Source organism: Xyrauchen texanus, chromosome 36, assembly GCF_025860055.1.
Source record: "Xyrauchen texanus isolate HMW12.3.18 chromosome 36, RBS_HiC_50CHRs, whole genome shotgun sequence".
Taxonomy (NCBI): domain Eukaryota; kingdom Metazoa; phylum Chordata; class Actinopteri; order Cypriniformes; family Catostomidae; genus Xyrauchen; species Xyrauchen texanus.
The window spans coordinates 12,535,178-12,548,576 of NC_068311.1; the positions used below are offsets into that span (position 1 = coordinate 12,535,178).

A 13,399-nucleotide genomic window follows, 5' to 3' on the forward strand; every position below is an offset into this window, starting at 1 on the left:
TCCAGATATTAGGAAATATATAGATGTAAAAAGTACATTTCTCAGTTTTTTCTTTACTAAATATTTGTTAGATATGATGCATTAATGCAATTGATGCTGCCGGGATTTAACTGAGAAGCAGATCTGTCATTAAAATTATACTTAACTGTTAATTAACTGTATGCTTGTTTTGATTTCTATACTGATAAATCCACCACACATTAAAATTACATTTAGCTTTTTTTTTTTTTTTTTGCTTATTTTGGTAAGGCAAGTGACTTATTTTGATCTTGTTTTTACAGAGCAGGTTTCTTATTTCTGTCGCAAGATCTGGCAATGCTGTAATTGGTATTTTACCCACACTTAAAACCATATACTGTCACATTAAAAGGAACGTTATTAACCTTACTTTTATTTTGCTCTATCTAAACAGTAACCATTTGGAAAGGAGGTTGCGTGCAGCAGAACTTCTGAACTGGAACAAAAAAGTACAGTTTTTGCTCAAAACGAAACGACATGTAAAACATTTCATTTTTAATCCCTGACACTAGGCTTTAGCACATAACTTGTACCGCACTTACAGACATAATGCCTCAAAGTGTGCGCCTTGTTGAGGATAGGTTGTGATAATATTTTTATTGATTAGACTTACAGTTTTCATAATCTTACATTTAAAAGGATAGTTCACCCAAAAATGAAAAATCTCTCATCATTTACTCACCTCTGTGCCGACCAGGATGTATATGACTTTCTTTCTTCTGCAGAACACAAACATTGATTTTTAGTAGAATATCCCAGCTCTGTAGGTCTATTCAATGCAAGTGAATGGTGGCCAGACCTATGAAGCTCAAACAAATCACATAAAGGCAGCATAAAAGTAATCCATACAACTCCAGTGGATTGAATATGTCTTCTGAAGCAATGCATTCACACTGGGTGACAAACAAAAAATATTTAAATACTTATTTACTATAAATCTCCACTTTCACTTTCAAAATGTGAAGGTGGAGATTTATAGTAAAAAGGACTTCTGTATTTATCTGCTTCTCACCCCCACCTATCATATCACTTCTGAAGATATGGATTTAACCACTGGAGTCTTATGGGGGAATTTTATGCTGCTTTTAGTGCTTTTTTGGAGCTTCAAAATGTTGGTACCCATTCACTTGCATTGTATGGACCTACAAAGCTGAAACATTCTTCTAAAAATCTTAATTTGTGTTCTGCAGAAAGAAAGAAAAAAAACATACACTTTTGGGATGGCATGAGGGTGAGTAAATGAGATAATACATTTTTTAGGTGAACTACTCCTTTAATTAATGCCCAATTCTCTCACGTTTGTTATTTATTTTTCAGATAATCTTATCTTGATAGACATGCTATATGTTCCATAAAATGAAATATTTTCAGTTGTCACTGTAACGTTGTAGACTTTGATTAAATAACCTAAGTGCAGCTTCAATAGTGAAACACAAACGGTACAAGAACGCTATCTGAACTCACAAGAACCATGTTACACAAACAATATCAGACAAATAAATAAATGTACAGGGGCCTTTATACACACAGACATGGGCTAATTGTATAACAAGACAACAGCCAATCACAAAACAGAACAAATTAATGAGCTAGAAAGGCTCATCAAAACAATGAACCAAGAACCGTTGGCAAAACAAGACAGAACCAATGGAAACAGGACACATGACAAAACAGGAAACAGGAAGATCACATGGCAAACTCACAATAAAAGTCCACACCAAGGCAAGACAGAAAAAAAACATCAGTAATACAAAATAAAGACATGACCTAAATCAAGAACACATGAAACAATAAAACAGAACTGCTAATTAAGTATGAACTGTACAACATGAACAAATTAAACATGACATTGCACTTAATTAATTATATATAATATACATAATAAATAAATCATTTCTGCATATGAATTGCTGCCCAAATTGTAGCCTTATGCAACAATACGTCTTAATAATGTAGGAATAACATAAATATATTATTAAAGTATTGAAAATGTAACAATATGTTACTTTTTTTAAAAAGAAAGGAAATAAAAAGTAATCCAAGTATGTGTTGTAGTGTTGTTTTCCTCTTTCTTTTTTCATTGTAAAGGCCATAATGACCTGTGCTGTGGGGGGTTTTGGTGTCTAATTACTTTTGTTCTGTTGCCCCCTGCTGTCTGGGTTAGTTACATCCTCTTGTGTAATGTTCTCCATGTTGGCCTACAAAGTGAAAGAATTTATTTACCTAATGACTTAGTATTCTAAGCATTCTACATTCCTTTAGGCATATTTATTTTTATTTTTTTCTCAGAACTCTCATCTCAGACTACACATCTTTGTTTACTAAAATTACCTTTTGAATTGCAATTAAGTTAAATCATTTTTTACATATACATTTTTAGGCTATGTGATTCTCATTATTTCTAGTGGTATGCAGAATAAGATTAATTAATAGTCTTAGTTAGTGAAGTTAGGTACGCAATTAAGATGGATGTGTTGAAGTAGAGAAGGTCATCAAGCGATATGGAGACAAGCATGGATGAAGGGATATGATTGAGTTGGCATGTGGTAGGGTTGTTGGACTAGAGAAAGTTGTTGACCTCAGTGGGAAGAAAAGTGAAAGTAGTGAATGGTTAATTCCTGAGGGTGTTGTGGAAGAATTTGGTAGGGCTGGAAAAGTTGTATTAGTGGGCTCAACCTTATTTTTGTTAAATTATTGGGGTGAGAGGATGGAGTGGGTGGATGTGCTTTGAAAGGTTAGGAGAAGATGTAGGAGTGCTTCATCCTGGGGTTAAACATGCAGGCAGTAAAAAGGCAGTTCTTCTTGGAACTTGTAATTTGTCTTGAAAGTTTAGGGCGTTTTTCAAAAGAAAACAAGCCAAAAATATAGGAGAAGCACACATGAGTAAACACACAATGAATTACCAAACCTGTGATGTACAAAATCATTTTACTTCCTGGTATAAAAATTGAACTTGCATTTGTATCTCAATACAATGAAACCGGTTCTGCTGCATTACTGGTGTGCTTCAGAAAGAATGTGTTTTCAGTAAGAGGTGTGACCTTGGTAAATAAAACATAATTTCCTCTTGTGCTACCAGATCAGCTTTCATCATGAAGATGCTAGTGTGTTCTCTTATTGTGGTGCTCCTCTGCAGTGCCTCAGGTAAGATTTAGCCATTGATTTTGGTTTTATTTTAAGCTATCTGTCTGTCTGCCTTTCTGAGATTGGTAGGTCGGTCCATTTGTCTATCTGCATTGCAAAATACAATTTTCTTAATCTGTATTCTTCTCTTGTTTTCCAGTAAAACATAATAGCTAAACATAATTAAAACAATATAATTGTAATAAAGAAGTACTTTGTTTTCAGATAATATATCTTGAATTAAGTTTCGGCTACTTTTCTTACCAAACGATGTTTACGTATTTGTACTGGGGGAAAAAAGACAAAAATACTGGTTAAGAAATATGTATCTGTTCTGTAATCTTCATCAGTGCACTCTCTGACATGCTACAACTGTGTGGAGGGGAACTGCAAGACACCAACTGAATGTCCAGTCTCAAGCAATTACTGCAAAACTGTTTCAACACGTAAGTGTTCAATATTCAAATCAAAAACTGTCAAAAACTCTTATCAATGATACTTATTATCCCTCAACTTGTGATTAAAGGGATAGCACACCCCAAAACAATTCTGTCAATATTTAATCACCTTCATGTTGTTTCAATCCTGAATGACTTTCTTCAGTGGAACACAAACAGACATGTTAGGCACAATATTTGACTTAGTTACCATTTACTTTCATAGCAACTTTCCATTCAATGAAAGCAAATAGTGACTGAGACTAAAATTCTTCCTAATATCTCCATTTGGGCTCTATGGGGGAAAAAGTCATACAGGTTTAAAACAGTAAGGATAAGGTAAGGACAATATGACAGCATTTTTACCTTTGGGTGAACTATCCTTTTAAAATGAAAAATTGTGAAAGTTTAGAGAGGATATTGATCTTTGTTTCTCTATTTATCTAAACAATAGCTGATGTTTTCACCCGGACATGTGAGGAGTTCTGTGTCCCTGGAGTGAATGTCTACTGCTGCAATACCGATCTATGTGACTGATCTTCTCTTAACATCACCAGACCTGCTGATCAACATCAGTAGAGACACTATTAGTCAGACAGCAATGCTTATTGTAATAGCATAGTAAGAAAAATGGGTTATTGTAGGTGTTTAATATATTCCAAAAATTGCAACTTTTCCAATGACCTTTTTCCACCCTGACTCAATCTTGTTTGCCTTTATGTATCAGTGCTTTAAGGAATGTCTAATAAGCAATGTCTCTGTCCTCTGTATCTGATTTGATTTATGAATGAAATAAAAATACTTAACATAATGATGTGTGTCTGTGTGGGTTTGGGTCAATGCAGTTTAAGAGAGATCTAGGTCATTTTACAGAGATGGTATGAAGCCATACATGTCTGGATTAACTGGAGCTTTTAATAGATGAGAAGGCTGGAAACTAAACATACACTCCAGGCATTAACATACATGTTACGCATGTACGCTTACGCATACATGTACTTTGTCTTAATGACAAATGCTTCCAGTCCACAAACAATACAGCAACAACACAGAGATAATAATAAAAAAATACAATAAAAATAAACAGTGAATAGAATTTAAAGTATTTATAGTATACACAATAGGACAATATATATATATATATATATATATATATATATATATATATATATATATATATATATATATATATATATATATATATATATATATAAACTTATGTACAATATACAAATACAAATGTGTCATATACAAAAGCAAGGGAATGTAATGGCAGAAGTATAGTATGTTGGATAAATATAAATAGATTAAGCTGTGTATTGCACATAATTATTGCTCAGTGGAGCAGTTTTAACTGGTCATGAGTTGTATAGCCTGAGGGAAAATACCTGTGCCTGACGGTTCTGGTGCTCAGTGCTCTGTAGCGCCAGCCAGAAGACAAAAGTTCAAAAAGGTATTGGGCTGGGCGAGTGGGATCCAGAGTGATTTTTACAGTACTTTTCCTGACTCTGGAAGTGTACAGTTCTTGAAGGGAGGGCAGGGGGCAACCAATAATCCTCTCAGCAGTCCGAACAGTTATTTGTGCAGAGGACAGACTCAATGACTGCTGAGTAGAACGGTGTCAGCAGCGCATGTGTCAGGCAACTTCCTCAACTGATGAAGGAAGTACAACCTCTGCTGGGCCTTTTACATAATGGAGTCAATGTGAGTCAGCAACTTCAGGTCCTGTGAGATGATAGTGCCCAGGAACCTTAATGCCTCCTCAAGTCCACAATCCTTTCCACCGTTTTGAGCATGTTCAGCTCCAGGATGTTTTTACATCCTCTTGGATGAGGCAGATGACAGCAGTGTCATCTGCAAGCTTCAGGAGCTTGACAGAGGGGTCTTTGGCAGTGCAGTCATTTGTATACAGGGAGAAGAGTAGTGGGGAGAGCACACATCCCTGTGGGGCACCTGTGCTGATTGTACATTTACTGGAAGGGAATTTCCCCAGTCTCACTAGCCGCTGCCTGTCCATCAGAAAGCTGGTGATCCACACCAGATAGACATGGGAACAGAGAGTTGGTGCAATTTAGTCTGGAGAATAGCTGGGATGATGGTGTTGAAAGCTGAAATGAAATGAAATGTACATTTTACATTTACATTTATGCATTTGGCAGATGCTTTTATCCAAAGCGACTTACAGTGCCCTTATTACCTGGATTTAAGTGCCTTGCTCAAGGACACAATGGTGATGGCTGTGGGGATCTAACAGACAACCTTCTGCTTACAAGTTCAGTGCTTTGGCCCACTAAGCCACCACCACTACACTCTGCTCCAGTGATCTATTGTGGAGATGGGGGCCAGAGCACATCATTGTAGACAAGTGGGTAAAACTATATCTGGGCTCTGTGCTTTTTTTCTTTTTCGGAAGACACGGCACACCTGCTTTTCAAAGATCTTAAGTGCAGGTTGAGTAGCAGGAGGGGGGATGAGGGGTTTGCAGGAGGTGTTGATGTTTGTGTGAAGTGAAGGTCAGAGCGGTGTGGTGTGAGGTTGCGTCTTTGAAATCTAGAGTGGAACACATTCAGATCGTCAGCCAATTGTTGGCCCACTACTGTGTAGGGGGTAGGAGTCCTGTAGTTAGTAAATTGTTTCAGTCCAGTGAAAACTTGCTTTTCAGCTTATCAGAATATCTTCTTTTAGCCACTCTGATTTCCTTATTCAGTGTGTTCCTGGTCAGATTGAACAAGAGTTTATCCCCACCCCCTGTAAGCATCCTCTTTTCCCTGACGAAGCTGTCTGAGTTTTGCAATACACCACGGTTTTTCATTGTTGTATGTTAAATAAGTCCTAGTAGGAATGCACATATCCTCACAGAAACTGATATATGATGTCACAGTATCTGTGAGCTCGTCCAGATCGGTGTCTGCAGCCTCAAAAACACTCCAATCAGTGCAGTCAAAGCAGGCTTGTAGATCCAGCTCTGCTTCATTGGCCCATTTCTTTACAATCTTTACTACAGGCTTAGCTGATTGTAGTTTCTGCCTGTAGATAGGAAGAAGATGAACCAGACAGTTATCAAAGAGTCCCAAAGCTGCTCTAGGAACAGAGAGATACGCATCCTTTATTGTTGTGTAGCAATGATCCAGTATATTTCTGTCTCTGGTTGGGCATGTAATGTGTTGTTTGTATTTGGGCAGTTCACTTGTGAGGTTTTCTTAGTGAAAATCCCAGGTATTGTTGTTCCATGTCTGTGATTTGATCAGCCAGCTGTTGCAGCGCTGCGTTCACGCACGCATGTGATGGGATATAAACACTCACCAGAATAAACAAGGAAAACTCCAGCGACGAGTAGAAAGGCTTACAGTTAATAAAGAGCACTTCTAAATTAGGACAGCACATTTTATTTTACATCGTTACATCTGTACAACAACTTTCACTGATATAAAGGCATGTTCCACCGCCTCCTGTTTTCTCTGTTAACTCTGTGATGCAATCTGCTCTGAACAGCTGAAAGCCCGGAAGATGTAATGCACTGTCCGGAATTGTTTCACTCAGCCAGTTTTCTGTGAAACACAAGGCAGCAGAGGTTGAAAGGTTCTTGTTTGTTAGGAAGTGAGTGGAGATTCACTAGATGAATACTCAGCAGTGCTGTTCGATAGCCGCGCCGACGAAGCTTGACTAGTGTGCCAGCTCGTGTCCCTTGCCCAACACAGCTGCGCCTCCAAATAAAATGTCCAGCACAGCGTAGAATTATCAAAAACTGGGAAAAGATGGTCTGGTATGTGCTGCCGAATATTCAGCAGTTCATCCATTGTAAAACTGATTGGAAAAAGATTACTAAACACAGGACAAACAAACAAAAACAACAAAAGAATTGGAGAGCTCCACACCGAGGCTGCCATCCATGGCGGCATCTTGATCTTGTCTCAGCTTTCAATAATGGAAAGTTATTGAAATTTGTGTGAAGCCTGAGAGCATTATGTTATAGGTAAACTTCAGAAACTGTATGACATTTACTTTTAAGCAAATGACTAATACAGTGTAGAAAATGTCAAGCATACAGTGGCAAGAATAAGCATGTGAACCCTTTGGAATGACCTGAATTTATGTATAAATTAGTTTTAAAATCTGGGTTGATCTTCATCTGTTACAATAATGAACAAATACAATCTGTTTTAACTAATAACATAGAAATTATTGCATTGTTATTGTGCATATTAAATACTGTGGCAAACAGGTTGTGGCCGAGCGATAAGGATGGATGGCTGGGGGAGAATTATTGCAATCAGGTGGGAGAGAGTTAAAGAGGAGCCAGAGTTGCAGTTTGAGAGAGAGAGAGAGAGAGAGAGAGAGACGCACAGAGCCGTGTGTGTGTGTGTGTGTGTGTGTGTGTGTGTGTGTGTGTGTGTGTGTGTGTGTGTGTGTGTGTGTGTGTGTGTGTGTGTGTGTGTGTGTGGATGTGTTTAACGTGACTGCTGAAAAGCAGTGTGTGTGTCAATGTGTTTAACGTGATGTTGAAAAGAAAGTTTATGTTACACTGAAAAGTGCCATTAAAAGTGTCTTACGTTGGATTGTCCACCTGGCTCTCGTTTTCTGTCGTGACACGGATTTTGGAGGAGGACTAATGTGCTGTAATGGATTCCTTGCTGCTGACAGAAGATCCAGGATGCCAAGGAGTTGACCGATCTGGTGGTGCTGGAGCAGTTTGTCAGCTAGCAACTGAAGGGGACAGCTGAGTGGGTCCAGTGCCATTGCCCGGCATCGCTGATGGAGGCAGTCCAGCTAGCTGAGGACCGGATGGTGGCGTATTCGAGAGCCCTCTTCTCGCTCTCTCTCTTTATCTTTCTCTCTCTCTCTCTCTCCTCTCTATCTCCGTCATTAAAAGTGTCTTATATTGGATTGTCCACCCGGCTCCTGCTTCCTTCAACAAGAAACATCAGCTGACGTGGACCATTCCTTACAAAAAGAGATCTCAGAAGACCCATGATCAAGAATAAATATGGAAAGGGTTACAAAGTTATCTTGAAGAGCTTACATTTTCATCTGTCCACACTTGATGATTTAGTACTGTGGCTACTCTCCCTAGAAGTGTCCATTCAGCCAAGATGACTCAAAGGGTACACCACAGAATGTCAATAAAGTATAAAAGAACCCTAGAGTGACAGCTAAAGACTTGAAGGAATCATTGCAACTGGTTAACATCTCTGTTCATGAGCCTGCTATATGGAAAACATTAAAAAGGCAGGGTTTCCATAGCATGGCATTGCTGCACACCTGAAGTTTGCCATAGACCACCTTGACACACCACAATGCTACTGGTAAAATGTTTTGTGGACTTATGAGTCCAAGATTGAATTGTTTGTGAAAACATGCAGCACTAAATATGGCTTAAAAAGGGCACCTGATAACAACATGAAAAACATCATCCCAAAAGTGAATTGTGTTGGAATTCCAAATCATCCTCATTTGGGGCTGCTTTGCTGCTTTGGGTCATGGACCACTTGCCATCATAGAGAGCATAGAGGTTAATTCCCAAGTTTATCAAGATATCATACATAATAATTTCAGGATGGCTATGTGCCAGCTGAAGCTGAATAGTAAAGTCAAGTCAAGTAATTTTTATTTGTATAGCACTTTTCACAGGTGCATCACAGTTCAACCTGCAGGTAATATCGGTGAGGTTTGTGGGATTCATCCTAAGTCCAAGGTTCAGGCAGTGACATATGAAGTATCTGATGTCTTACAGTTGGAGTTGGCATCAGTTCATTGAGAAATAAATTAGGTTTATGCCCGTCTAAATAGATGAGTCTTTAGTCTAAACTTAAACTGAGAGAGTGTGTCTGCACCCCGAACAGTGTTAGGGAGATTATTCCATAGTTTAGGAGCCAAGTATGAAAAGGATCTACCTCCTTTTGTGGATTTTGATCATCTTGGAATTATTAAAAAGCCAGAATTTTAGGATCGTAATGCATGATAATGAACGTGATGGAATATAGCGTGTTAGGAGGAGAGCTAGACCATTCAAAGCTTTGTATGTAGTTAACAGAATTTTTCATTTAACAGGTAGCCAATGTAACAACAGTAAAATTGGGCTAATATGATCATATTTCTTAGTTTTAGTCAGCACTCTGTGTGCTGCATTTTGAACCAACTGAAGTTTATTTACTGAACTTGCAGGACATCCTCCCAGTAATGCATTACAATAATCTAGTCTTGAGTTCATGAATGGATGAATTCCTTTTTTGGCATCAGCAAAATAGAGCATGTGTCGTAATTTAGCAATATTTCTCAGGTTGAAGAATGCTATTCTCAAACAATGGAAATTTGATTTTCAAAGGACAGATTGGTGAAATATAACACCTAATTTCTTTGCAGAAGAAGATGACGTAATAGTACATCCATCGAGAGTCAAATTATATTTTAGCACCTTATTTTTAAAGGTTTTTGGTCCAATCATTAGTATCTCTGTTTTGTCGGAACTGAGTAGAAGAAAATTTCTGTCCATCCAAACTTTGATCTCATTGAAACAAAGATTCAATAGATCATAGAATCTGGATGATGCAACAGGACAATGACCCTAAACATTTAAGTAAATCCACTACAGACTGCTTAAAAAAAGGACCAGTTAGACCCCAGTCCTTAATCCAATAGCGATGCTGTAGAATGACTTTAACAGAGGATTGACCAGTAATTAAATCCAGCAGTTCACATACATTTTCCACAGTGCTGTGAATGTTTAATGGGATGTTTTCAATAAAAACATGAATGATTATAATTGTTTTTGTGTAGTTATCTTAAGCACATTGTGTTTGTCTATACTTGTGACTTTGATGAACCTGAGATCTTTATGACCAAGTAATGCAGAAAACTAGCTAATTCCATAGTATTCACATACTTTTTCATGCCACTGTATTATTTAATATAACTCAAGCAACCTGACTACAGTATATTATATTACACCAATGAATGAATTAATACAATTTTACAGGTCAGATAGATATGTCCAACTGCATGGATACACATTTTACAGTATAATACATATGATAATCCTTGTTATAATAGGTATAATAGCCTACATTTGATTGCAACCTTCTTTGTTCATTCTTGCAGTGAGATCAAACATGCTCTTAGTAACACAGCACACAGTGTTTTAAAAAATAGCTTCCCCCTGTACAAAAGTAATTTGGCCCTGCTTCTGATATTCTAAATTCAAACAGGCAAATATTGGTTAGACATTAATGAATCCTTTTATCTTTATTTCCTTTTACAAATACACAGGGTTAGTTATTAAAGAGATTGAGGATTTTTTCCCCCTTTAAAAATAACCAGCTGTGAACCTGAGCACTTTCATGCACCCATGCAGTGTCAAGCACAGCAATTTATCCCGTCTCTTTCCGTAATGCAGAGCAAAAGATTAAGAGGCCTTGATATGTTGAAATGGCATTGTGTCAGTTTTCAAGTTTTTCATTTCTAGGAAATGGGCAAGTGAATGAACTGCTGAGAACATGAACAAGATAGATTTCCAAGATTATTCTCGAACATTGCAAAGGAAAAGAATTTAAAGGTAAAATGTCTCATTTTTTGTACCACTAAAGCCACCAAACAGAATTTCAAAAATGACTGATTTTCTATCTGCGTAGACAAACAGATTGTCCCGGCCCAAACTCAAGCTATTGGTTGAGCCAATGTTGCTGTGTTTAGTTGGTAAAGGTGCTAGAAGAAAACAAAGCAATGTTTTTGTAGCAGCACAAAGCCAAAGCATGTACTCTTTTCAGGGGAATCAAATTATGAATAACTTACATATAGTTGTCTCTGCATAGTAAGATGGGATATGAGAAAGTATAATTATTGTAATAATATCACCTTTCACCTTTTTAGGGAAATAGCACATATAAATATGATGCATTGAAATGTATCTGAATCCAAACTGAACAACTCAATTCTGACAAAGTGACCTAAAATACCCAACCAGATTATTGGCTTGGCTTTGATTAAAATGAAATCCACATCTGCTGAAACTGAGCTGAATCACAATAATAAATGCATTTAAAATCATGTAATCATGAATACCATGGCTTTATGGGAGAACAGTGATATTTGAGTGCATTAGTTGTACTTTGACTGCCAGTCTTCCAATCACCTCATAATGCCCTTTTCATAGCAACACACAGTGTAGAAAAGGAACAGATTGCATAATTTGGCAAACCTCCAAAAATCAAAACAAGCAGATCATCACTGAGGCCAAACAAATGTCTAATGACCTTGATTGCATCCTCATATTGAAGAGACAGTGTGCCCTGCAAGAAAGAAACCATGAAAACTTTTCATGTTGACCTTCTTCTAGCTTAGAGATTCTTAAAGCAGATTCGCCTCCTGTCATGAGGTCTGAAACTCTACACTGTGCACCATAATCCTCTGGGCCTATTTCAAGACAATTCCAGGTATAAAAGACTTAAGGGTTGTTGACAAGACATCACATGCACTTTGGCTAAGAAACACTCTGTGAGCTAGCAGGTAGTGTCATATGCCACGATGGTGTACTTCTTACTCGGCTGGGTAGATTTCCTCTTGCCTATAATGTATGTAGTGAGCTTTTCCCAAGTGACTGAAATAATAGTTAGAAAAGAAATAACCTTGCCACAATCCTTGAGTTGCAGTCAGGCATTTTGAAAAGACTTGAATTATGAATTCTAGAAAGAGAATGCTGAAAAAACACCTTCTTTTCTCCCTTTCTTCTTGATGGAGCTGAACATGGCACTTGTTTAATCAAATATTTCTTACAACAGTTTTTAAGTCTATTTCTGTGTCACTAGCACAGAGGTCAGAGTTCCCTGTGTAGAGAGCTGCTCAGTTTACCCATCAATTATGGTGTTCTGTTGGGACTGACATATATCTGGTAAAAACAATCATTGTGAACCATTAAAAGTTTTCACGTCGAGTAGTTTTTTGTTATTGTTCTGTGAGTTCTACCCCTGGGCAAACCAGTGAACATAATCTAACACACCTGCATACATTAAGGCATGGGTAAACTATATTATGAAGGCATTTTTACAGTAAGGTTCAAATGTGTTCTTAGTACAAAGTTGTTCTTCATGAAAGTCAAGTTTGGGGCATTTTATCTCATTTTTATCAGGGCAAATTGTCGTGTTTGTTTTAAAGGTTATACAAATATATCATTGTTTTGGCCATTTTTGCTAGCCAAAACAATGGTTTGATATTTTGGTAACACTTTACATGAATGTTCCCTTTGTTAAGAGTTTATAAAGGTGTTCATTAATGTCTAAAATTTAATTTACAAAAGATTATAACAACATGAATAAAACAGAACAACTTTCATGCAACACTTGCCAAAAAGTAATGAGTTTTGCTCACGTTATAAATGTTTAATATATACATTACGTAAAAAATATACTATTACGGAATTTTGTTTACATAGGTTTCCATATTGGCAACTCTTCAGATATGTCCACTTTACATTAATGTACATTGAATCATCATCATAGGTTACTAATGTTGAATAAGAGTTATTAAGCATTTATAACAATATTTGGCAGGAATTGCATGAAAGTTTATATGCATGTTGTTATAACCTCATTTAAATTATGAATAGTGTATTTGTAAGTTAATGAATTAGTCATTAATAAAAACCTTTGTAAATATTTAACAAAGTAACATTAATGTAAAATGTTACCGGGATGTTTGAAGGTCCATTTTTATTGTTCCATTAATTATTATGAGCCTCATCATTTTTTTTTACTTTTTTTTATCTTGTTGAGAAGCCTCTAACAGGCTATTTGTCCTGTGTGTAAATGTACCTCCAGGTCATATTTTTAAAT

General features: G+C 36.9%; 1 protein-coding gene across 1 annotated transcript; it reads left to right on the forward strand.

Annotated features, from left to right (window-relative positions):
- Positions 1-2,998: 2,998 nt before the first annotated feature.
- Positions 2,999-4,383, forward strand: LOC127630191 (lymphocyte antigen 6D-like). The gene is made up of 3 exons (XM_052107664.1): positions 2,999-3,162; positions 3,492-3,587; positions 4,033-4,383. The coding sequence occupies exons 1-3, from the start codon at positions 3,111-3,113 to the stop codon at positions 4,113-4,115; spliced, it is 231 nt and encodes a 76-aa protein (XP_051963624.1). The 5' UTR covers positions 2,999-3,110; the 3' UTR covers positions 4,116-4,383.
- Positions 4,384-13,399: the final 9,016 nt, after the last annotated feature.

Bases quoted from the DNA above. Each gene is read 5' to 3' on its own strand.
- LOC127630191 (XM_052107664.1), top strand. From the start codon at position 3,111: ATGAAGATGCTAGTGTGTTCTCTTATTGTGGTGCTCCTCTGCAGTGCC. The intron at 3,163-3,491 runs GTAAGATTTAGC...AATCTTCATCAG, and splicing joins GCTCCTCTGCAGTGCCTCAG to TGCACTCTCTGACATGCTAC. The intron at 3,588-4,032 runs GTAAGTGTTCAA...TCTAAACAATAG, and splicing joins CTGCAAAACTGTTTCAACAC to CTGATGTTTTCACCCGGACA.